The sequence below is a fragment of the Brachyhypopomus gauderio genome, unplaced genomic scaffold, assembly GCF_052324685.1.
Source record: "Brachyhypopomus gauderio isolate BG-103 unplaced genomic scaffold, BGAUD_0.2 sc44, whole genome shotgun sequence".
In the NCBI taxonomy this organism is placed as follows: Eukaryota; Metazoa; Chordata; class Actinopteri; order Gymnotiformes; family Hypopomidae; genus Brachyhypopomus; species Brachyhypopomus gauderio.
The window spans coordinates 1395137-1422494 of NW_027506870.1; the positions used below are offsets into that span (position 1 = coordinate 1395137).

A 27358-nucleotide genomic window follows, 5' to 3' on the forward strand; every position below is an offset into this window, starting at 1 on the left:
CTTCATAAGTTCATAAGTTTGTAAGTTCATGTTGTACACACATGTGCAACTGTGTCATAATGTGCTGAGTGTCTCTCATCTTATTTGATCCATTCCATCTCTCAGTCTCTGAACCCCAGTTGCACTCATTGTATCTGTCAATCATGTTGATGTGGGTAATATCTTGTACACTTTTGTGTCTGTGCTCATGTTCTTATTGTCCACTTTATACTTCTCAAAGTAAGCAGGTAAACCTTGACCAGTATACAATTTACGTCAATATATGGTAAGTAAGCTTCACACTGGATAATGTTAATTCATTTTATATTGAAGAATAGTGTTTGATAATAGCTGCAGTTCATGAATAATTTCAAGCCTGCATTGTTTTTAACACCTTTAGGATTTGTGCTAATGTCTTTACTCTCAGTTTCCTCTAGATGGCAGCAGAGCTTTTGCCACAGATAATCTGATGTATAGTCACTGTTCCTATTCTACACTGTTCAGTATGTAGAGACTTTCCTATCACTCCAAAATGAGTTTGTTGGGCATCCTACTGTCACGTTGAGGACCCCGACTTAGACAACGACGAGCACAGGACACTGCGCGAGCGCACATTAAATAGACAAACCACATTAGACCCACGTGATCACGAGACGATTCACAGGTGAGACTTATAAATCACACGACAAAACCCTAACCACGTATATCCACTGACGCAGACAAAGCACGTGGACAACGTTGACACACGCCCAAAAGGGAGGGGCCGGGGTCCTCAATGTGACAGATATATTAATGTGAACATAGTATTAATAATAGAGACCTCGGTATTACAAACATTAAATCAAGACAAGTCAATAAAGTTATCCACAGAAAATGACCTTTTATTAAATGTATTTGTCATACTCAGGTAGTAAAGATGAATTTGCTTTGTCACCAGCTGCAATAGGAAGTGGCTAATGTCTCATCTTCCTGTGGTCTGACAGAAACAAATGTACAGATAAACAGTGAGAGAAACAGACCAGACACAGATGCAGACAGACCGAATCTTCAAAGACTTTAGCTTTAATCCTCAACTGATCTGGGAGTTGAAGTTGAAGTCAACAAACAAAGCTGATCTCAGGATGAAGATTCTCCTCATCTTCATCTTCTAACTGATCTCAGGTAAGAACAGACACTTCTGAAACAATTTGAATCATCAGCATCAAATGAAGGCTTTACAAAATTTTTAACAACCAAAAGGTTTGTTTCTTCCAAGATTCATAACAATATATGCTGACTATGGTGGTATTATAAAAACATGAGCTTGTAAAACCAGTGTTATTTTAAACAAAGTAATTTAATTAAGTTTATCAGTTTAATCAGCTTTTTTAGCTTATTAGATTATCATGAACAACATTCAGAAACAATTGGTTCTTACGTAGTTAAAACACTATTATATGAATCATGTACATGCATGTGCACAAGATGCCCAAATGACTCAGACAATCGATACGTCATCTATATCTTTCACTGAGGCTGAGAGAGGGGAGGAGGTGAGAGAACACACACACACACACACACACACACACACACACACACACACACTGTGGTACAACACAACACACACAGTGGTACAACACTCATTGATATCTGCTGTAGACCATCACACTGACATCTGTACATCACAACAGTTTTTTTTAAGAATTTAAGTTTCACGTTAAACTTTCATGTTTCAGTAGTCAAAGGAATATGACACAATAAATACGAACTATGTTGTGCTGTTCATTTATGAGGGAGAAATTGTGAAGATGCGTGTGCAGTGTGAACAAATTGGTTTCACATGTGAACCTATGAAAACGGCAAATAAATAGGTTGCCATTTATTTAAAGAAGAACATGCCACTAGCTACAAGGTTCCTAAACTTGTCCCAAAATTTGACTTGTTATGTATTTCCTACAAAGCTTTAATAAACATTTATATGTCACTTCCTGGGATGAATAAAACTGACTTAATATGGTCTCTCTCTCCCTCTTGAAAGAGGGAAGTCCTTTATTAATCGGATGAAGAAACAGCCCAGACAGAGACAGAGCTGTGGTGTGACTCCGGTATCTGTTTACAGTGGAGTTGGTCTGGATATCTGAACTCCTGAACTCAGAATGAAGGTCATCATTTTCACCCTCTACCTGATCTCAGGTAATGAAAAGCACTTCTACATCATCAACACTGTCAGTAAGAGGAAGTTATTTGTCTGAGTATATTTGCACAGGAAGGTTGTTACGGTCTGAATTCGCCTGCACAGCAGTGTTATACTTGTTATTACAAAAGTCACCACTGAGCTTTCACAAACATATTATGAGCTCACTCTGATGTTTGATATGTGTTTCAGTGACAGGAGAGTCCACCAATGAAGTGACAGCATATTCAGGAGGAGGAGTCAGGATCAAATGCAAATATCACAAAAGATATGAAACAAACAATAAATATTTCTGCAAGGGTGAAAGTACACCATGTGATATTCAAATTAAAACAGACATTAAAAACACATGGGTGCATGAAGGCAGATTCTCTCTGTATGATAACACCAGTGCTAAATTCTTCTGGGTGTTGATGAGAAACCTCACTGTGGAGGATACTGGAACCTACCAGTGTGCAGTGGATAAATTTCTACAGACAGACAAATACACAGCAGTGAAAGTGAAGGTAATAGCAGGTGAGTGTTCTCCTCTACTGCTCCTGTTCATCCTACTACCCCTTCCAGCATCATGTATTACTACTACAGGGAGGGTAACAGTACAAGCTCTCATACAGGACTCTTTATAACAGTGTGATGTCAACATGCTTTTAGCAGGGGGCGTGGCCTCTAAAGAAGTGACTGCATATGCAGGGGGAGGAGTCAACATCAAGTGCAAATATGAGGATGAATACAAAACCAAACTGAAATCTTTCTGTAAGATTGGAAATGATCATTGGTGTTTAGATCAAATAACAAACCCAAACACTGACTGGACTCATCAGCTCAGATCCTCAGTTCATGACAACAGAAGTGCAGGATTCTTCAGTGTGTTTATCAGAGAACTGAGTGTAAATGACTCTGGAACATACCAGTGTGGTGTTGCTGTGTCTGATCAACTACACACCTACACTGAAGTGAAGGTGAATGTACCAGAAGGTGAGTATCATGTAACATACATTCATCTACTAAACTGCTAAATCCAACTCCAGGTCATGGGAGGCGGAGCCTATTATAGCAGTACATGGTGCATCACAGGAACCAAACTTGGACAGGACATCAGGGCATAAACTAGATTATAGCCAAGGATTTCATCGAATTGTTTATAACTTGAAGTCATGTCCAGTGTGAACAGATTGGTTTCACATGTGAACCTATCAAACCAAATAAGCAAAATAAGTAAGTTGCCATTTTCAACCCCAGGACACTGGAGCAGTGAGACTGCTCTGTTGATCCGTAGCATTAAAGGATGCAAGTGTGAACCAGATCTGACCCGTCAACCCTAAATCAACCACAGTCATGTGAAGCAGAGCTAAATATGTGTGATATTTGTACTTTGTTAGCATTTATTAGCATATATTAACATTTATTAGCATAGTAAATGCCAGAATAACAGTACTAATAAATGCACATATTGATCTGAATGTATATGATTGACAGATCTGAACTATGGGAGGTCCATCAGTGAGACTGGCTATAGAGGAGGAACTGTGAACATCAGTTGCAAATACCCAGAATCCCAGAGGAGTGACCCCAAGTTTCTCTGCAAGATTGTGGGCACTGATGTTTGTGCTTATAAAATGTCAGTTAAAGAGAGTGGCAGATGGATAAATGAGGGATACATGTCTCTGTATGACGACAGAACAACTCTACTCTTCACTGTGACCATCAGAGAACTGACTGGTTCTGGTACATACTGGTGTGGAGCTGAATCAGACTGGGAATCTGATCATGGATACAAGGTTTATATCACACAGATCTACCTGACAGTGACTGGTGAGTACATAACATGATCAATGAATCTGTTATTTAAGATAGGGGTTTTCAACTGGTCTCAAACCGGGACCCACATTTTCTCATTGTCATTAAGACGCAACCCGTCTGCTATTGAAAATATGTCTATTCCTGACGGAAACAAAGTTGTAGATGTTTGTCTTGGTTGCCAGAAAAAAGAATTTCCATATTTTGGCACTTTTGCTAGTAATGTCTTAAAATTTTTGAAGAAAGAATTTCAAATCACTCCATAACTATCGTTTAACTTTTAAAATACAAACTCAAAAGAAAATGGTGGATATTTTTTTCCAATTACAAAAAATCCTCACCCATAAAAAATTATGCTGTTGTATCACCTGTCGCCACTGGACGACGCTGAAGTTGGTTACTCATTCGCAGCTTCCGATTCGTTTGGCTACTTATTCGCAGCTCTTTATTGGGCGGCTGAAGTTGGTTCTTTATTCAAAAAGGGTGAATGTGTAGTCATGGCCAAAAGTTTTGAGAATGACACAAATATTATATTTTTACATGATCTGCTGCCCTCTGGTTTTTATGTGTTTGTGAGATGTTTTTATCACATACAGAAATATAATTGCAATCATATTATGAGTAACAAAAACTTTTATTGACAGTTAGAATGAGTTAATGCAGCAAGTCATTATGTGCAGTGTTGACCCTTCTTCTTCAGGACCTCTGCAATTCTCTGTGGCATGCTCTCAATCAACTTCTGGACCAAATCCTGACTGATAGCAGTCCATTCTTGCACAATCAATGCTTGCATTTTGTCAGAATGTGTAGGTTTTTGTTTGTCCACCCCTCTCTTGATGATTGACCACAAGTTCTCAATGGGTTTAAGATCTGGGGAATTTCCAGGTCAGGTAGAGATGGCCCCCTCTGGCCACATTTTAACAGTCTTTGTTGATGTTTTCACACGTTTGATGAGTGGCACATACCTCGGGAGCAGGAACAATGAGAGGTGATCAGACTGCCCCAGGTGGGGGAGGGGTACAGCCTTGTATGCCTTTGCGATGTTTGTGTAGACCCAATCCAGGGTCTTGTCTCCTCTTGTAGGGCAAGAGACATACTGGTGAAATTTTGGCAGTACAGATCTCAGGTTGGAATGATTGAAGAGCACCGACGTTCAGTTACTGTGGAGTCTGTGCACCACAGTTTGTTTACATAGATGCACAGACCCCCCCCCCCCCCCCCCCTTACTGAAGTCCTCAGCCACTCTGTCCACTCTGAACATGCTGCGTCCGTCCAGGTCCACCGCGGTGTCGGGAATGTTGCCGTTCAGCCACGATTCCGTCACAATCATGATGTTACACTCCCTGATCCATCTCTGTGTAGTGGTCCATAGTCACAGCTCGTCCATTTTGCCCGCTAGAGCCCGGATGTTGGCGAGAAATAAGCTGGGAACCGCTGATTGGTGGGGGCTTAGCCTTAGCTTAGCACGTAGCCCCCCTCGCTTTCCCCGCGTTTTCGTTCTGCACGCTGGCGCCGGCTGCACTCAGCTGGGGGAGCAGGCTGCGTTGCCCACGGTACTGCTGAGATTTCCCGAGGGAGTTCTAGATGGTTCAAACTCTGTTGTTGCAGGTGAAACCAATGTCCAACAAGGCCTGCCGGCTGTAAGATATGTTTGCCTGGCAGTTTGTAATAAAAAAAGTTGAAACCAGTAGACTAATAACTACTAGAAAGCGAAATCTGGAGAGACACTGAGCTTCGCGTTGTGCACGCACCGCCATCTTGAGATCTATATCTCACTGACTGACTGGAGTGTGTTCTCCTCTCAAGCCACCACAGGATCACACACAGATTTGGACACATACACCTCTGCAGTCATGAGTTACATCAACTCATGTATAGACAACGTCACTTCTGTCAAACAACTGACAATCTTCCCTAATCAGAAACCCTGGATGAATGCGGAGGCTCGCCTACTGCTGAAAGCACGTGATGCTGCTTTCAGATCTAGTGATGCCGAAGCTTACAGCTCAGCCAGGGCAAACCTGAAAAAGGGGATCAGGAAAGCTAAATACACCTACAAACTGTCTGTTGAAGAGAACTTCTACAACTCTGACCTCTGCCTTCAGAGTTGTCATGCTTGAATGAGACTCTCATGTCTGTGTCTGTCTTGTATCTGTCTTTGTCCTATTTATATATATTTATGTTTTTGTAATAAATTAATCATATAACCACGTCTGAGTCCTCATCTATTTCCAGAAAATTTCCACGACAAAGGGTATCCAGGCTATCACTGACTATAGGCCTCCATCCCTGACGCCCCCAGCCAGCAGTGTCTCTCTCCCAGATGAGCTTAACCAGTTCTACGCTGGTTTTGACCAGAGGAATGACCAACACAGCACATGGAGTGGTCTTCCCCACAATGGAAGCCCTCTCACACTCTCCTCAGATGATGTGCAGTCTGTACTGAGCATGCTGCATACACGCAAAGCTGCTGGTCCAGATGGCGTTCCTGGACGTGTCCTCAGAGCGTGCGCTGGACAGTTAGCCAAGGTCTTCACTGATATCTTCAATTTATCACTGGCCCAGGCGGCTGTTCCTGCATGCTGGAAGACATCCACCATTATACCGGTGCCAAAGCGCTCAACTGCTGCATGTCCTAATGACTTCCGTCCAGTTTCGCTCACCCCCATCGTGATGAAGTGCTTTGAGAAACTGGTCCTCAGCCACCTGAAGATGGTGCTCCCACCATCTCTGGACTCCCATCAGTTTGCTTACCGTGCGAACAGGTCGACTGAGGATTGCAATTTCCACTGCTCTTCACTCTGCCCTCACCCACCTGGATGAAAGGAACACCTACATCCACATGTTATTCATCGACTTCAGCTCCGCTTTTAACACGGTCATCCCGACTAGGCTAGTGACCAACCTCAGTGACCTGGGAATCAGCACTCCCATGTGTAACTGGGTCCTGGAATTCCTGACAGACAGACCTCAGTCCGTGAGATTGGGCAATCATATGTCTACCACCATCACTCTGAACACTGGTGTACCGCAAGGCTGTGTGCTGAGCCCTCTGCTCTTCTCCCTGTTTACCTATGACTGTGTTCCTCCGCACACATCCAACACCTTCATTAAGTGTGCAGAAGATCCAGCACCTGACTTCCTGGTGCAGCACCACCAACAACCTCATCCTGAACACAGACAAAACTAAAGAACTCATCGTGGACTACCGGAGAACCAAGGGCTGCACACACTCTCCTGTCTACATCAACGGAGCAGAGGTAGAACGTGTCTCCAGCTTCAAGTTCTTGGGAATCCACATTTCTGCAGACCTCTCATGGTCCTTCAACACCTCCCATCTGGTCAAGAAGGCACAGCAGCATCTTTACTTCCTGAGGAGGTTAAAGAAAGACCGTCTGTCTCCTCAGATCCTCACAAACTTGTACCGCTGCACCATTGAGAGCATACTGACCAACTGTGACCGTGTGGTACAGAAGCTCCACTATGACAGAGAGGAAATCCCTGCAGAGGGTAGTAAAGACTGCACAGCGCATCACAGGCACGCAGCTCCCTGCCATCAAAGACATCCACCACCAGCACTGTGTGTGTAGAGCACACAGCATCATTAGAGATCCCTCCCACCCCACACAGCATCATTAGGGACCCCTCCCACCCCACACAGCATCATTAGGGACTCCTCCCACCCCAACCACAAACTGTTCAACCTACTTCCATATCGGGAGGAGATATAGGAGCATCCGTGCTAGAACCAGTCGGCTCAGGTCCAGCTTCTTTCCCTCCACAATCACTCTGCTGAACTCCACACCTCACCGATAACACTACCACTCATACTGCACACCTCACCGATAACACTACCACTCATACTGCACACCTCACCGATAACACTACCACTCATACTGCACACCTCACCGATAACACTACCACTCATACTGCACACCTCACCAATAACACTACCACTCATACTGCACACCTCACCAATAACACTACCACTCATACTGCACACCTCACCGATAACACTACCACTCATACTCCACACCTCACCGATAACACTACCACTCATACTGCACACCTCACCGATAACACTACCACTCATACTGCACACAGCGGACTAGTTTCATTGCAGTCTCCAACAAGTTCATACCCACAGTTAATTTATTTTTGTATATTTATAACAGTAATATTCACATATCCACAGTGAATCTATTTTTGCACATTTAGAATAGTAATTTATTCCATCAATCTTGCACTATGTACATGTATACTATGTACACTTATTGCACACTTGCCCTGTCTTTTTGCACTATTGCTACTATTTGCACTTCTGGTAGATGCTAACTGCATTTGTACCTGTACTGAGCAATGACAATAAAGTTGAATCTATCATGGACCCAAAATTTATATGTTTTGTTCCCTGAGCCATTTAGTTATCACCTTTGCTGTATGGCAAGTTGCTCCATCATGCTGGAAAAGGCATTGTTGATCACCAAACTGCTCTTAGATGGTTGGGAGAAGTTGCTCTCGGAGGACATTCTGGTACCATTCTTTATTCATGGTTGTGTTTTTAGGCAAGACTGTGAGAGAGCCGATTCCCTTGGCTGAGAAGCAGCCCCACACATGAATGGTTTCAGGATGCTTTACAGTTGGCATGAGACAAGACTGGTGGTAGCGCTCACCTCGTCAAGCTGTTTTCCAGATGTCCCAAACAGAAAGGGTATTCAGAGAAAATAACTTTACCCCAGTCCTCAGCAGTCCACTCCCTGTACCTTTTGCAGAATATCAGTCTGTCCCCGATGTTTTGTCTGGAGAGAAGTGGCTTCTTTGCTGCCCTCCTTGAGACCAGGCCTTGCTCCAAGAGTCTCCGCCTCACAGTGCGTGCAGATGCACTCACACCTGCCTGCTGCCATTCCTGAGCAAGCTCTGCACTGCTGGTAGCCCGATCCCGCAGCTGAAACAATTTTAAGAGACGGTCCTGGCGCTTGCTTGTCTTTCTTGGGCGCCCTGGAGCTTTTTTGGCAACAATGGAACCTCTCTCATTGAAGTTCTTGATGATGCGATAGATTGTTAACTGAGGTGCAATCTTTCTAGCTGCGATACTCTTCCCTGTTAGGCCATTTTTGTGCAGTGCAATGATGACTGCACGTGTTTCTTTAGAGATAACCATGGTTAACAGAAGAGAAACAATGATGCCAAGCAATTCTCAAAACTTTTGGCCATGACTGTAAATGTGCCATATTTTGTTAATTGTGATTTTTCACTGTAAGTCGTTCCAATTGTATGCAATTCGTACATGATAATTGAATTCATTAGCATTTCTAACGTAAGGAAACATTCTTAGATTTGAAAACTAAAAACATAGAAATGCTGTTCTAGAACACAAATTAATCAGAAGAAGAATGTGGCATATTGAGCAGTGGGCATATAGGTGAATGGATTTAAAGGGGCAATTTTAGAGGCTTATTGAAGGCCTTATTGATGGTGGGCCAGAGAAATAACAAATGCATCATAAAAAAACAGGTCGCTCCCTAAGAGAGGTGTTACGCCTCACTCCGGCCTCCTCCCTTGTCCCACCCTGTTTCCCTGTTGCCATAGTTCCCTTCTGTAGGTCATACACTAGGCCTTAGTGTTCCCACCTGTGTCTTGTTTCGTTTCCCTGTTCCAGTGTCTTTTAGTCCCTCTGTTTCAGCCATCTGTGTCGATCATTGTGTTCGTGAGTACTCCCTTATCTTGCCCTGCATTGTAGTCTTTGTCCAAATTTCGTTTGTTGAGAGTGCTTTGTGTCTGTGCCTTATTCTCTGTTCTGCCTCTCAGTGGTTGTAGTGTACTAGCGTACTAGCGTACTCCTGCTCCCCGTTTACCATTCCCATGACTCATGATCCACTATATTTATCATTAGCTGTAATTAATGGAGGTTGTTGCATTATGTTCCTCATGTTTCCCCTGTTGAGCCTGTTGAGTTGGTGGTTGTGTGTTTCTTTGTGTTCTTGTATTTCCTTGTTGTTTAGGTTCGCTCCTTGTGTTCAGTGTTTCTGTTTTATTATTTGAATAAAGCAGTTCGCCTGCATTTGTGTCATCCCAGTCTCTGTCTAACGTTACAAGTGGAACCTGATTTTAGATTGAGTTTTGCCTGACCCGAGACCTTACAGGTATACAGCAGGCCTGAGAAATTGCCCATCTGAACCATTTCACCTGTGCGCACCACTGCATGTGCCATGTTTCCAGTTAGATCTGAATGCTAAAATGATGTTGAGACAGGCAAAAATTAGGTTCCTCATACATATAGGAACCAGTTGTGTTATTTGTCTGGCCCAAAGCCTTAGAGGCATACAGCAGACCTCTGAAATCAACCTCATGAACCATTTCATCTGTGCGCTTAACTACTCAATATGCCAATTTGCCAGTTAGATTTAAGGTATAAAATGATGTTGGATCAGGCTAAAATCAGGTTGCTCTCTTAGGGAGCGATCTGTTCTTCATGATGCATTTGTTATTTCTCTGGCCCACCATCAATAAGGCCTTCAATAAGCCTCTGATACTGCCCCTTTAAATCCATTCACCTATATGCCCACTGCTCAATATGCCATGTTCTTCTTCCAATTCATTTGTGTTCTAGAACAGCCTTTTTAATTTTCAAATCTAAGGCCCCGTCCACACGACGCCGGAGATTTTTAAAAACTGAGGTTTTTGTCTCCGTTGTAAAAAAATATCTCCATCCACACGATCAGCGTTTTCAAAAATATCTACGTCCACACGACGCCGGAGATTTTTTAAAACTGAGGTTTTTGTCTCTGTTTTCAAAAATATCTACGTCCACACGACGCCGGAGATTTTTAAAAACGGAGGTTTTTGTCTCCGTTTTCAAAAATATCTATGTCCACACGGCTGCGTATCCATGCTGAACAAGCTGAGCGAATGTAAACAAAAAAAAGACATGCGCAGACTCACTATGTGACGTCAGCGTTTTCCTAAACATGCGTTTTCCCCGTCCACACGAAAACGCCGAGACCGGAGTTTTCAAAAGTCTCCACCATGGAAGGCGTTTTCAAAAACCTCTGTTTTCGGTGACCGAAAACGCCGTTTTCGTGTGGACGGGAGGCTGAAACGGAGACAAAAACCTCAGTTTTTAAAAATCTGCGTCGTGTGGACGGGGCCTAAAAATGTTTCCTTACGTTAGAAATGCTGATGAATTCAATTATGTACAAATTGCATACAACTGGAACAACTTGAAATAGAACTAATTTACAAAAGGAATGCTTTCATTATATTTTAATAATTTTTTTTACGTTCACAAAATCAGTATGGGAAACAATAACCTATTAAATGTATGCTCCTGTGCTCGTTTGTTTAATCTATCTCTTTTAAACAAAGTGCGCAGCAAACACACATCGTGAACACACCCTTTTTGAATAAGGAACCAACTTCAGCCACCCAATAAGAGCTAAATTTTTACAAGCTGTCAGCGACCCACTTTTGAGTCTCGACCCACCAGTTGTGAATCACTGATATAAGACACTTTCTATTAGGAAATAGCTGCACATTCTAATATATTATTTAAATGGGGAAGTTGGTCATATTTATATTGTTTAACATGAGGGGCAGAAAAAAGCCTCAATTAGTTGTCTAGTAGCTTTATTATTGTGTACATGATGTTTTATTCTGTAGAATTTACTTTTTTAGAATACAGACATCAGTATGTCCCAGAATGGGTGATTTTAGACGAATGTCTGTTTGAGCTATTTTTTATTATTTATGTGCACACATGAAGTATGTTTGAGTATAATACAGACCTCACATGTACTGCTTATGACATTATTATTTTTACACACTTCTATATTGCCTTTCTCCCTTTATGCAACCAATCAACACACACACACACACACACACACACACACACACACACACACACACACACACACACACACACACACACACACACACACACACACACACACACACACTTGAGAAGCAGCAGCCAATTACACACGCCATAATCTTAACCAAAACAGTTTTTGCTTTTGCAACTGAATGTTGAAATGTTAATGTCTTCATCTCCATTAACAGAACCACAAGTGCCAGTACCATCAGTATCTTCATCATGCTCATCACCAAGATCAACTGTACTCACAACATCTAAAACTACAGTCACTTCCTCTCCTACAACAGACACAAGCACAGGTGAAATATAATGTACCTTTTGTGAATTTCCAGTCCATAGCAGTGGACATAGTGTAACCTAGTCACTAGGGTGCACACACCAGTGTATTTTAGTGCTGGTCCCAAGCCCGGATAAATAGGGAGGGTTGCGTCAGGAAGGGCATCCGGTGTAAAAACTGCACCAAATCAAATGATGCGGATCAAAAACAGAAATTCCATACCGGATCGGTCGAGGCCCGGGTTAACAACAACCACCACTGGTGCTGTTGTCCAACAGGGCATTAGTGGAAATTGGACTACTGTTGGGACAAGGAGGAGGAGGAGAGGGGGGAAGAGGGTTCTGAAGCTGAAGGAGAGGAGGCAGAGCAGGAAGGTGGAGGTTAGAGTTGGTACGTTGAATGTGGGCTCTATGACAGGTAAAGGGAGAGAGATAGCTGATGCGATGGAGAGGAGGAAGATAGATATACTGTGTGTACATGAGACCAAGTGGAAGGGGAGCAAGGCCAGGAGCATTGGTGGTGGCTTCAAACTCGTCTATCATGGTGTAGACAGGAAGAGAAATGGAGTAGGGGTAATCCTGAAGGATGAGTTTAGTAAGAGTGTAGTGGAGGTAAAGTGAGTAAGTGACAGGATGATCTGTGTAAAGTTAGAGATTGAAGGGTTGATGATGAATGTCATCCGTGCTTGTGCTCCTCAGGTAGGTTGTGATGTGGAGGAGAAAGAAGAATTCTGGAGAAAGTTAGATGAAGTTGTTTTGCAGGTTCCTAAAGAAGAGAGAGTGGTTATTGGAGCAGATTTAAATGGACATGTTGGTGGAGGGAACAGTGGTGATGAGGAGGTGTTGGGTAGATATGGTGTTAATGAAAGGAATATGAAAGGACAAATGGTGGTAGATTTTGCTAAAAGGATAAAGATGGCTGTAGTTAACAGAAAACTTCCTTTTTTGTAAGAAAAAGGAAGAGCACAGGGTAACATAAGAGTGGTGCAAGATGCATACAGGTCGACTATATCCTCTGTAGGAGATGAAACCTGAAAGAGGTTAGTTATTGCAAGGTGTTACCAGGGGAGAGTGTAGCTAAACAGCATAGGATGGTGATATGTAGGATGGTCTTGGAGGTGAAGAAGAGGAAGAGAGTGAGAGCGGAACCTAAGATCAGGTGGTGGAAGTTAAAGGATGAGGACTGTGGTGTAAAATTCAGGGATGAGGTGAGGCAGGTACTGGGTAATGGTAGTGGTGTTCTGGATACCTGGGATGAGACTTCAAATGCAGTAAGGGATGTGGCTAGGAAGGTACTTGGTGTGACCTCAGGACAGAGGAAGATAGACAAGGAGTCGTGGTGGTGGAATGAGGAAGTTCAGGAAAGTTTGAGAGGAAAGTGTTTGGCTTAAAATAATTGGTATTTTCAGCGAGATGAAGAAAGTAGACAGAGGTACAAGGAGATGTGTCGTAAGGCAGAGAGAGCAGTGGCAGAAGCTGAAGAGAAGGCATATAGCAAGCTGTATGAGAAGTTGGACACTAAGGAAGGGGAACAGGATCTGTACAGTTCAGTGGGGAACCGTCAGGGCCCTCTACGCCCTCTCAGAGGGCTTAAAATATTCTTAAAACATTATATATATATAATTATCCAATTTTATTTGATCTACTTACAGTTTTACAATCAACATCTAAACAATTACAAATTGTAATTCACAAATTATTCAACCGTGTCTATTCAATCTGTGTTGGAAGGTGAGGGGTTAAGTGGAAGCCTGTGACCCTGTGTCTCCCCCTATCAGGACTGTGGTGCCCGCTGTTCGTTTACAGAGGGCCTGGCAGTTATAATTCAGCGCAATACTAGTTTCAAATGACAGTAAAATTGACCAATCATATCTTCCCTCTTAGTGGGCGAGCTTAACTATATGATAATTTCCGCCCGCTGTGGCGACGCTAGCTGTCGTTAGCGCACCACCGCTAGCTAGTTTCGATTCAGTCCTTTGATGTCCTCATTTACATATTCCACTTCCGAGAACCACGGAGCTGTGAAACCTTATTTTGTTTGGAAACTTATTTTGCTTAACAAGTTATCTAGTACAAATGTTATTGTTTATTGCATTTCTAAAGCTATACTGTTGTCTCGGTTTTTTCTTAATTCTTTATTGCAGTTTATTAGAAGAGGGCCCAGGTTTAATGGTCACGGTTCGCTACTGGTACAGATTGGCCAGACAGAGAAACCGTGATGGTCAGGATGTGCAGCAGGTTAGGATGATAAAGGATAAAGATGGAAATGTGTTGTTTGGTGAGGAGAGTGTCTTGGAAAGGTGGAAGGAGTATTTTGAGGAACTGATGAATCAAGAGAATGAAAGGGAAAGAAGGTTAGAAGAGGTAGAGGTTGTGAATCAGGAAGTGCCTCAGGTGAACAAGGAGGAAGTAAGGGCTGCAATTTGCTATGTTGTATGGACTGGAGACAGTGGCACTGACAAAGAGACAGGTGAGGGAGATGGAGGTGTCTGAGATGAAGATGTGGAGATTTTCATTTGGAGTGACGAGGAAGGATAGCATCAGAAATTAGTTTATTAGAGGATCAGCACATGTAGCATGTTTTGGAGATAAAGTTAGCGAGGCGAGATTGAGGTGGTTTGGACATGTACAGAGGAGGGAAGAGAGGTATATTGGTAGGAGGGTCTTGATGATGGAACTGCCAGGCAAGAGGAGGAGAGGTAGACCTAAGAGGAGGTTTATGGATGCAGTGGTAGAGGATATGAGAGTGGCTGTGGTGTCAGTGGAGGACACTCAGGACAGGGCCAGATGGAGGAGTTTGATCCAAAAAAAAAAAAGTTGAGAAAACTCAAAATTTCAAGGCAACTTACTGCACTCGATTTTTGAGTTTTGATCCCAACTCAAACTCTTAAGTTTTTAAGAAATTCACTCAGTTGATCCAACTTATTATTTCTTGTTCCAATTATTTATTTTTCACAGGTATATAAACTTCAGATTTTAAGTATTGCCTACAAATAATTCCTAATGATTCAAGTTATGCTAACTTATTATATCTTGTTCAGATAATTTATCTTGCCCATGTATATGAACCTCAACATGTAAGTTTTACATACCAAGAGTCCCAAATTTTTTAAAGTTGTGCCAACTTATTATATTGTTGTATAGGAAAAAAAAGCTGCAGACAAGTCCATTCTTATCAAGAACAGAGATTTTATTCTCACCTCGCAAGAAAATTGGCATAATGCACATGTACATTAAAAAATGGACCGGGGTGACTTAACTAATAACACACAATTAATAATCATTAATAACACTATACAGACATAAACACCACATAATACGCATAACAGGGCCGGAGCCGCAAGGGCTCATGGGTAATGACATCACCCTCTGGCACCCCCCCCCTCCCCCCCCAACCCCCCCCCCCACATTCAGAGCAAACCCCGCCCCGTTCTCAACTAAGGAGTCAAATTGAGCATGCGCAGAGGAGTTGGCCTGGCCTTAACTAGGGTTCAACTACAATTTGTATATTTTGACAATGCAGGTTGTAAGGTCAGATCAACTTTTAACAAGAAAATCAATAAAGTAAGCCGATCCAATTACTTTGTTATAGTTTATGGTGCAATTAATTATTTTTGGCTCAGCTAAACTAAAAATCATTGTAAGGCGAGCAATTTTAAGTTCTGTTTTTTACAGTGCAGCGTCAGCGGGAAGCAGCGTCAGCAGGAAGCAGCCTACTGCCAGACTATAAAGCTCTTTTATAAACCAAGCATGTGTTCTAGACTAGACATATTTCATGTATTATTATATTATATTACTGTGTTTTCAGTATATACTAGATTTCATATATTATTATTATATTACATTACTGTGTTTGCAGTATATAATACATTTCATATATTTATTATTATTACTATTATTATATTACATTACTGTGTTTGCAGTATATACTACATTTCATATATTTATTATTATTACTATTATTATATTACATTTCTGTGTTTTCAGTATATACTATATACATTTTCATACTATTATATCACATATATTAGCATATTCAAAGTATGCTAGTTATATGCTTATTATTATATTACATTTCTCTCTGGGCCTCTTTCCTCTCACCTCCAGCTCTATGTGTTGCAATCCTTGTGTGTGTCTGTGTGATTCTGTTGCTGATTGGAGGATTAGCGATGAAGCTGTACAAGATGAAAAACAGCAAGACACAAGGTGCTTCCCTCTCTCGCACACATCTACCCTCATCCCCTCCATCTCCCTGCTTCACACACACACACCTACCCCATCCCCACCTCCCTGCTTCACACACACACACCTACCCCATCCCCTCCACCTCCCTGCTTCACACACACACCTACCCCATCCCCACCTCCCTGCTTCACACACACACCTACCCCATCCCCACCTCCCTGCTTCACACACACACACCTACCCCATCCCCTCCACCTCCCTGCTTCACACACACACCTACCCCATCCCCACCTCCCTGCTTCACACACACACATACCCCATTCCCACCTCCCTGCTTCACACACACACCTACCCCATCCCCTCCACCTCCCTGCTTCACACACACACACCTACCCCATCCCCACCTCCCTGCTTCACACACACACCTACCCCATCCCCTCCACCTCCCTGCTTCACACACACACCTACCCCATCCCCTCCACCTCCCTGCTTCACACACACACCTACCCCATCCCCTCTACCTCCCTGCTTCACATACATACCTACCCCTGGGTTATATTGTTCAGTCGTGCAGTGTTTTATATGTTAATAAAAGTTTTTTATAGTCAATACGGAATCTAATTGGCAGCCAGTGTAATGACGATAGTACGGGGACTAATGTGATCAAACCTTTTCGTTTTTGTTAAAACTCGTGGTGCTGCGTTCTGAACCAGCAGGAGTTTGTTTACCGATTTACCAGAACATCCAGCTAGGAGACTGTTGCAATAATCTAGACGAGAGGATATGAATGCATGGATTAGTTTTTCCGCATCACTTGTATTTAATATGTTTCTAATTTTAGCAATGTTGCGTAAGTGAAAGAACGCTACCCTAGTTACATTATTAATGTGTGTATCGAACGAGAGATCTGGGTCTATTGTGATGCCCAAGTTCTTTACCTCTGCGCTGGGGGTTATAGTAAAAGAATGTAGATTCGATGCTACTGTCACGTTACGGTTCCCGAACCCTCCCTTCGGGCGTGTGTCTACGTCGTCTGCATCTGATCTTCTGCGTCTGTGTATCTCCGTGGGTGCGGGTGCATCTTGTGATAATCCGTCTCACCTGTGGCTCATCTCGATCATCACTAGACCCAACTTTTATTAGCTCTGTTTTATCGGGATTTAGTGCTAGAATGTTACACGCCATACAATGCTTTATCTCTTCTACACATTTCTCGATTTTACTGTTTACGCCTAAATCATCGGCTTTTGCTGAGTGTCATCTGCGTAGGAGTGGAAACTGATGTTGTGCTTATGCATAATCTCGCCTAAGGGTAACATGTACAGTGTGAATAGAAGTGGTCCTACCATATTTAACCTGCACAGATTTAGAGGTTTTATTATTAACACTTACACATTGGAAGCGGTCAGTCAAATATGATCTAAACCAGGAGAGTGCGACCTTTAATACCTAGGCTACCGTGTTTTCTAGTCTATCCAGGAAAATGTTGTGGTCTACAGTATCAAAAGCTGCACTAAGATCTAACAGTATAAGGAACGAGACGAGCCCATTATCGGTCGATATTAGTCAATCATTCACTACCCTGAGTAAAGCTGTTTCAGTGCTGTGGTTTGGTCTAAATCTGGAACTGCCACCCAGACTACTGCAGGTGGAACTGACACCCAGACCACTGCAGGTGGAACTGACACCCAGACCACTGCAGGTGGAACTGACACCCAGACTACTGCAGGTGGAACCGACACCCAGACTACTGCAGGTGGAACTGCCACCCAGACTACTGCAGGTGGCAGTTCTCGCGAGGCTAGTGACAGAATTCTGTTTGGAGCGGCACATGAATGCTTTAAAAAAATAAATAAATTTAAAACTCGCGGGTTTAGTGTCGACAGTGGGAGCAAACCTGGAACAACAAATCAGAGATAGATTTAACGAGAGAAGGCAGTCCTGCCAAAAAAGCTAAGCATACTATAACGGTAGTTTTACATGTACTGTAACACTGCGCATGCGCGCTCTTGTTGGGTATCCTGCACGGGACTGCGAGCTAGTTGTAGCATAGCCTCCGGTCTGCTGTGTCTACCCTGAGTTATCTGGACAGTAATGGCACGGACGTAATTTTGGGGGGGGACGGGGGGGACATGCCCCCCCCCACTTTTTCAAAAGCCGGCTTTGGTCCCCCCAGTTTTTACGGTTAAAACCAAATATTTAAATAACGACAAATCCATGTCCCCCCCACTTTTGAAATCAAAATTACGTCCATGAGTAATGGTGAGATGCGTGAGTGACTCCTGCCGTATTAAACACCACTTTTACCCCTCACGGTGTGTGTCCTGTGTGTGTGCCTCCAGAGAAGCCAGGAACTAGTGTATTTTCCCTGCTTGCTCCTCCGCTACACGCTTTTCACCCATTACAGTACGTACCTTGACGAATGAGACAGGGAATTTACTTTCCTAAAGAGAAGCATGAAGGGGCATAGCTACTCATTATGTAAGATATGTAGCTGTGATTTTAGTGTCTCTCATGGGGGAAGGAACGATGTCCGTCAGCACGAACAATCTGCCAAGCACAAACGTGGGCTAAAGGCACAGAAATATGCCCAGGAGATGTCCCCATTTGTAGCTAGAAATACCACTAGAAAATTAAAAATTTTTAATTCATTTGTAGTTCAAAACATATTTGGGGTGTTTTTTCTTCACTTTTTGCCACTCCAAAGATGTTTTCGTTTCTCCTACAGCCTCGATTGCAGCTATATGCAAATAACTGATTATGCAAATTAGGCGATGACGTCATATACGGGAAATGTCCCGTATTTTTAAATATAAAACTTGACAGGTATGAGTTACTAATAACTAAACTACTGGGGTTGGATTGGAGTTTAGGCTGCGATGTATTATGACTCTCTTGTCGGATATTATCTATTTTGGGATATTATCCGTCCCCTCCACCTCCCTGCTTCACACACACACATACCCCATCCCCTCCACCTCCCTGCTTCACACACACACACACCTACCCCATCCCCACCTCCCTGCTTCATACACACACACCTACCCCATCCCCACCTCCCTGCTTCACACACACACCTACCCCATCCCCACCACCTCCCTGCTTCACACACAGAGAGTTGAGAAACAGAGCAGTAAGAAACAAGAAGACAAGTGAGAAACAGGGTAGTGAAAACAGGGAAGTGGGAAACAAACAGAGCAGTGAGAAACAAATTACAAAATATCTTACATTAAAATAATCCAGGTTAATTCAAATACTTTAATAAAAATTAAATTAAATAATAATAAATTCAATTCATTAAGCTTGAGTATCTCAAATTTCAAAACCTTCTTGCAGTGAAGACGTGATCATTTAGCAGAGAACAGGAGACCTGCATGACTGAAAAGTCTCTGACACGCTGCAGATGCAGGAGGACCTGTGTTGATTTTGAGTGACAGCTTCTTGATGTGAGGAAAGGTGTGGAGTAGATCCATACCTGCAGGGGGCAGACATCTACTATATAGGATTTCAAGCTGCTGATGTTTGACAAGTTACCTGAGCTTCTTTCTATGATGCCACCCTGTGGATTTTCCCCAACACACTATTATCCTAAATGACAGTAACATTACACAGATTTATATAGGTCAGTATCTACCAGAGGTGGACATTCCAGGTTCAGGAAGTAAAACTCCTTCCCAGGATTTTACTCAAGCTTGCTGGGTTTTCTAATCAGTGCAAGCCAGGTAAAATTAGTGGAATCAATACAAGCCAAGAAGCCTGAGCAAAATCTTGGTGAGGACCTTTACTTTCTGAACCTAGACTGTCCACCTCTGGTATCTACTGGTTCACACTTGAATTGATAAAGAAGTATATTTATACATATGTTCTCGTCTGTGGTCCAGGATGTTCTGAATCTTAGTAAGATGGCATCTCAACCACAGAAAATGGTTGGTTGGCCTTACATTGTCATGGTTCCCTCAGCAACACCGCTTGTGTGCTTTTATTTTGACATTCCTTATTTTGTCTGGTTTCACATTCCTCCCTTGTACTCCATCCCCCTCATCATGGTCTTCAGGTGTGTCTTGTTTGGTTCTTGGTTTTTCTGTGTATTTTAGTCCTGTGTTTTACTATTTGTTTTATTGGTCATTGCCTGTATGCATGTTTACTAGTTGGTATGCTATTTAGGCTTTGCTCCTATTTATATAGATATCGTCATGCTCTATGTTGTTGTATTTCTAGTTAGAGTCTTGGTTCTCATCTGTTAAATCTTTTGGTTTGTCTTTCTTTGATAATGTGTGTGGTTGTAAGTTCTATGGTTTTGTATGCTGTATGTGATCTTGCTGTTTCATGTCTATGACTTGCAAGCTTTTATGTCTCCCCTGTTCAGTGTGTTAGTGTTTTCTGTTGGTGTTACCACATGTTCTTAGTGTTGGATTAGTCTTTGTTTCATGTTTGTGTTCTGTTTGTTGTGTTCATCTTTTCATTAAACCGCTTAACTGTCCGCACAGATGTCCAGCCTCCAACACTCCGGCATTACACACATACAACATTTAGCAGCAGCTGGTCAAGCGTTGCTTGTGTTTACCCGCCCTGGGGTAGCGAAAACTGTATCACTGGAAAAGGAGAACTTCTGATTTCTGTGGGACTCTAGTGTGTCTGTGTACTTAAGAGTTTGTTGGGGTGAACTCTCTGTGGATAAAAAAAAATCTGTGAGGCTATGGGGAGATCTAGACATTAAAAGAGACTTAGGAAATGTTTAAAACATATGTAACCTAAAACAAACATTCGCCTATCCAAAAAAAAAAAAAAGAAGAATTATTAAAAGTATAATGATTTAAAATTACTGTAAATTTAACTCGTTACTACCCACCTCTGGAAACAGAGGAGTGAGAAACAGGGTAGTGAGAAACAACAGTGAGAAACAAACAGAGAAGTGAGAAACGGAGCAGCTCTTTGACTCTGACCTCCTCTTTCATTTTGTAGCATCTTTCAGAACTCAACTTGGAAGAAATCAGTTGGTGAGTGAACGTTCTTCTTCCTGTGGTGACACTGTTTTGAAGTGGTACTGTGTAGGACTGCTCTGCTCTGTCCTGCCTGAGTGACTTCACACATGTCATTTAACCCCATAAGCTGTGTGTAATTTAAAACCGAATGATCTTTGCTGTTACAGAAGCTGCCACATTTTATGTTTAATTCCTACTTAGTCAATATTGGCTATTTACATACTGCTTACTAAATACATTTATTTAAGCATATAATACTGATTGTACCCTTAGTGCAATTTGATGATTATGGAAAGATATTCTATATACAGTAACTTTCTAACCTGTGCTGTGTGTGTTCCTTTGGTTTCAGATGGATAATGAAAGTCGTCCTTCAGAAAATCAATTAGAGATGAGCACTCAGCCAGTCTCCCTGATACCGAACCCCTATAACAACCAATCACGTTCAGTGTACCAGAACCTAGAGCCCAACACCAACCAATCACATTCAGTGTACCACAGCTTGGACCCCAACGCCAACCAATCACATTCAATGTACCAGAGCTTAGACCCCAACGCCAACCAATCACATTCAATGTACCAGAGCTTAGCCCCCAACACCAACCAATCACATTCAATATACCAGAGCTTAGCCCCCAATGCCAACCAATCACATTCAATATACCAGAGCTTAGATCCCAACACCATACATTCAAATTCAACATACCAGCACTTAGATCCCAACACTAACCAAACTTACCTTGCTTTCCAGAACCACTATTACAGAGCATAATCTCTCAAATTCAATGAATGAAATCTTCAATCATGGAGTTGAAGTGGTAGAGTGTGAGTAGACCCACCTTAAAATATTGGCTATCTTTTGAAACCCAAATCAGTAAAAGATGAGCAAAACAAGTGCTAATCTGCATTTTATAGAATATTTATTTCAAATATCAATTCCTCAAACATGTAATAATCTGATTTACATGATAGAATTCTTCCTTTTGTGATGGAAGATAACAATTTTAAGTACAGCACATTTTATATAGAGATCAGAGGATCCACCTATTTTATTTATCGGCAGAGGTCAATGTTTGTATGCAATTATATGTATGTAAATAGGAGAGTATGCCATTGATATAATGTCATTGTTATAATGGTCAGACAAACTGATACAGATTTTAAATGACTGTACCAATTAAATAAATGTTGTTTTGGTTGCTACCCTGTGTGTTTAAATGATTGACGGCCATATGTTGTGCATAGGGTTAAAGACAGTGAGACTGGGAGATGCAGTGACAGAGAAGAGTTTCAAAGCCAAATTACAAAATCAATAAAATGAGTAAAATGATAACATAAAATGAGTTCACAGGTAAAGCCACCTCTTTCTCAAGTGTAAACTTGTCATCAGTTATATAGATTGATGTAGTGTGCAGGGGCCTCATTAATAAAGGGTGCGTACGCACAAAAAGGGGCCTGAAATGTGCGTACGCATCATCTCATGTAAGACCTGTGATTTATTAAAAAATACTTGGCGTGAAAACGAGCGTATATTTAAGCAAAGTTTGAGGCATCCGTATCCCTTAAAAAGATTGCGGAGAGAGCGGGAATTAGTGACATCCATGTGGTAAGGTAGGGAATTGCAAGTAAATGCACAAGCCTTCATTCCTTCCGCTTATTAGTTCATAGTGCATAAATCAAGAGTAAGGACGGAAGATTAAGGAAAATTAAGCATCACTTGTTCACTTGTATGTTTTTGGTCTGCATGTATAGTTTATGTATGTATCTTATTCTGCATTATATGTATATGTATTATCTGTTTTGTCTCACAGTTTTAAAATCTAAAGGTGCTATTCATTATTATTATTATTATTGCAACAAATTATACTGTATAATAAAGAGAGAGGAAAGATGTTAAGGGCTGGTAATAGTTGCATATAATTACGAGCATAAACAGCTGTACGTAATGGCATAAAATAGCAGCTCTATAAATAGGCAGAAAAGAGTGAAGCACTGTCTGTCATAATGGCGTTTTTGGCATTACTTGAAGACCTAGCCAACCGACAAATACGGCGACAACGTGTTTTCAGAGATCAAGAAGATTTTTTTGTGAATGATGATGACTGGTTAATGAGCTGATTTAGGTTTCCAAGAGCCATTCTCATGGAACTGTGTGTTGAGTTGGGGTCAGATTTACAGAGACCCACGTTACAGAATCGGGCTGTACATGTTCACTTACAGGTGCTAACAACCCTTGGATTCCTGGCGACAGGTAGTTTTCAGAGAGAATACTCTCTGAGTAGCGTGAGGACGCTGGCGCTACTGGCTGCCGCTTCTCGCTGCTCCAACCTGTTCCAACCTGTTCCTTTTTTACCTGACGAACTGCCATCTGCCTTCGCAAATAAATCTACCACCTACCTGGATTACTCGCCGAAAAACATCCGGACGGCCCCACACTTCAACGCCGGTTGGGACCGTTACCCTCGGCATGAGCTGGCTAGGCTAGCCAACCAACGCCGCCTCCACTGGGCTAGCCGGATAGCCGCTACATCGCTCCTCAATTTTCACCCCACACAGGTTTTTCCCCTTGTTCTGATCACCCTTCTTCAGCATCTCGACTTTCACCTGCAGCAATTCACCTCCATACATCTCCAGGATCTGCCATTTTTCTCAGCGCCTGCCATGGTTTTCCGTTACACACCTACCGAACTTCACCGGCTCATTCCCACGCTGCCTCCACCCGCCGAGCTACTGGACAGTCTGCGGCACTTTGCACTTTTACGCCGACCCCCCTATGTGCATCGTGGATCTCGGCGGGGGTTCATCTACACGACAAGTGGCGTAAACTCCATTCCAGCACTGTGGACCGACAGCTCACACGCCGGCTCAAGTGCTTCCTCCCTGCGTCATCACAACAGCACGCGTCATCAGAACACGTCCTCTGTGAACTTTTTCAACCTCCTGACTATCCAAACCACTCCCTCAACCGCTTTTAAACAAAAGCACCTGAAAATCGCCCTCTTCAACACACGATCCCTCAACAATAAAAGCCTCATCCTAAATGAATTTATTACTGACAACAAACTCGACCTGCTCTGCCTAAACGAAACATGGCAAAAACCACTGGACTATTATTCACTAAATCAAACCACCCCAGCAGGATACTCCTATTTAGACAACCCACGTACCGAGGGCAGGGGGGGTGGCATTGCTGCCATTTTTAATCAAAACCTAAAACCCCGTGCACTGTCCCTCCCCTCAGCCCCATCATTTGAACATCTGGTTTTTAAACTCCCTGGACCTAAACCTCTTATCACTGCTATTATTTACCGACCCCCTAAACCCAACCCATCCTTTTTATCTGACCTTTCAGATTTCACCACCACACTTTTCTCTATTTCATCATCTATCTTGCTTCTTGGTGACTTCAACCTGCACATTGACTCCCCAGACTGTAAACATGCAATGGACTTTCTGGATTTCCTAACCTGCTCCAGCTTCACCCAACACACAAATTTCCCAACCCACAATCGTGGACACATCTTGGATCTGGTCTGCTCCACTGGCCTTCACATCCATAACATGTCCAGCGTTGACCTCACCATATCTGACCACTTAGCCATTATATTTGACATTGACATCCCCACCCCTGACCCAAAACAAAACCGCAAAATCACTTTTCGCAACCTTAAATCCATCTGCCCAGTGACTCTTTCCACCTGCATATCTAACAGTCTATCCTGCTCCACTCTCCCTGAAAACCCAACCCCCACTGACCTTGTAAACACTTACAACAATATTCTGTCTACATCCCTCAACACACTGGCCCCTTTGAAAACAAAAACAGTCACCTTTTCCCATTCAGCACCCTGGTTCAACCCAGCACTCCATAAACTCAAGAAACATCTCCGACAGCTAGAACGATTATGCAAGAAAACTGGTCTCGCAGTCCACACCCTCGCTTACAAAGATCACATGCAACATTACAAATTAGCCCTAAATAAAGCCCGCTCAAATTATTATTCTGCCATTATTCACTCAGGTTCCTCAAATCCACGTTCCCTGTTTTCTACCATAAATAAACTCCTAAAACCCCACGACAACACTCCATCATCATTCACCCCTGAGAAATGTGACTTGCTCTTGGCATTTTTCAATTCAAAAACAGAAACCATCCACCACCTGCTTGCATCCTCCACTACCCTACAACCGGAACCCACATTTTCCTTTTCTCCACCTGACACTCAGCTATCTACTTTTTCACCCATAACCTCTGCTGACCTATCCAAAATACTCTCCACTATGAAATCTTCTAGTTCTCCCCTGGACCCTATGCCATCTCAACTCGTCAAAGACTGCTTCACTCCCCTTGCTCCATTAATCACAGATATCATAAACTCCTCCCTCACCTCTGGCACAGTACCTTCACCTCTCAAACTTGCAGCCATCACTCCTCTTCTTAAAAAACCCGGCATTGGCCCGGAGGACCTCAATAATTACAGACCCATCTCAAACCTCACCTTTCTGTCAAAACTACTGGAAAGAGCCGTTGCAAACCAACTCAAGATCCACCTTCTCTCAAATAACCTGTACGAAACATTCCAGTCCGGTTTCCGCACCCACCATAGCACCGAAACGGCCCTACTGAAAGTTATAAATGACCTTCTGCTTTCCTCTGACTCTGGCTCTCTCACCATCCTCCTCCTCCTTGACCTCAGTGCTGCTTTTGACACAGTAAAACACTCTATCCTTCTGAATCGACTCGAATCGATCGGCATCACCAACACCGCCCTCGCCTGGTTCAAATCCTACCTGTCTGACAGATTCCAATACATCACCATCAACCAACACAAATCCCACACCATCCCTGTCGTACACGGTGTCCCTCAAGGCTCAGTTCTGGGTCCCATCCTCTTCATTTTGTACATACTTCCTCTCGGACTCATCATACGTCGCCATGGCCTCAAATTTCACTGCTACGCTGATGATACTCAACTCTACATCACCACAAAAACCATCTCTCCTGCCATTCTCACCACCCTCACCTGCTGCCTTACAGACATCAAAAACTGGATGACTCATAACTTTCTCAAACTAAACAGTAATAAAACAGAGATCATTATTTTCGGTCCAAAATCCAGCCTCCCCACCTGCCAAAATCTCACTCTCGATATTGACGGCCACTCTGTCACTCCTTCCCCCCTAGTCAGAAACCTTGGGATTTATATGGACCCCACACTTTCTTTCAAATCTCACATCAACCATGTAGTCAAAACATCCTTCTTCCACCTACGCAACATAGCGCGTCTGCGATCCACTCTTCCCACCTCTGCTGCAGAGACATTAGTTCATGCTTTTATCACCTCCAGACTCGACTACTGTAACAGCATTCTGTATGGTCTCCCCTCCTCTGTTCTTCAAAAACCACAATATGTTCAAAACTCTGCTGCCCGACTCCTCACCGGCTCCCCCTCCAGACAACACATCACCCCTGTCCTTCGTCAACTTCACTGGCTTCCCATAAAACAACGCATACACTTCAAGATCCTCCTCTTTACCTACAAGGCCCTCAACAACCTTGCCCCTTCATACCTATCAGATCTCCTGCACCGTCACGCCCCCACCCGCAAACTCCGCTCTGCAGATGCCAACCTCCTCACTCCTACTACCTCTACCAAACACAGGTCCATTGGGGACAGGGCTTTTGCCATTGCTGCCCCCACCCTCTGGAACTCTCTACCCCTGACCATCCGAAACTCTGATTCTCTGCACTCCTTCAAACATAACCTCAAGACCCACCTTTTCCAGTCTGCATATAACACTTAAGTCATTACCCTATCTTTCCGTTTTGTTTTTCTTTCTTTTTTTGTGTGTATGATTGTACGTGAATTTCTGTGTGAAATTACTGTAAAGCGACTTTGAGTACCAAGAAAAGCACTATATAAAACAGATTTATTATTATTATTATTATTATTATTAGAATTAGCGGACAGGTCAGGAATCTCTCAACCATCTTTAAGCTCCATAATGCCAGCTGTATTAGTTGGCATAATCAGATTGACAAGTCGGTACATCAGATTTCCTTACACTGCAAATGAACAGGCATGAACAGCA

General features: G+C 42.8%; 2 protein-coding genes across 5 annotated transcripts; both read left to right on the forward strand.

Annotated features, from left to right (window-relative positions):
- The first annotated feature begins 995 nt into the window (after nt 1–995).
- Nucleotides 996–22468, forward strand: LOC143486140 (polymeric immunoglobulin receptor-like). Of its 4 annotated transcripts, XM_076985992.1 has the most exons (10): nt 996–1140; nt 1997–2151; nt 2345–2668; nt 2804–3127; nt 3629–3770; nt 3861–3964; nt 12008–12121; nt 16206–16304; nt 21246–21280; nt 21618–22468. In XM_076985992.1, the coding sequence occupies exons 2-10, from the start codon at nt 2115–2117 to the stop codon at nt 22035–22037; spliced, it is 1599 nt and encodes a 532-aa protein (XP_076842107.1). In that variant the 5' UTR covers nt 996–1140; nt 1997–2114; the 3' UTR covers nt 22038–22468. The 4 variants fall into 4 exon arrangements, with proteins under 4 accessions (XP_076842107.1, XP_076842105.1, XP_076842106.1 ...); XM_076985990.1 differs by having other exon boundaries at nt 3629–3964; XM_076985991.1 differs by having other exon boundaries at nt 3629–3964; nt 16260–16304.
- A 939-nt stretch (nt 22469–23407) lies between these two features.
- On the forward strand, nt 23408–27157 carry LOC143486075 (uncharacterized). The gene has a single exon (XM_076985868.1). The coding sequence runs from the start codon at nt 23408–23410 to the stop codon at nt 27068–27070; it is 3663 nt and encodes a 1220-aa protein (XP_076841983.1). The 3' UTR covers nt 27071–27157.
- The last annotated feature ends 201 nt before the right edge of the window (nt 27158–27358 follow it).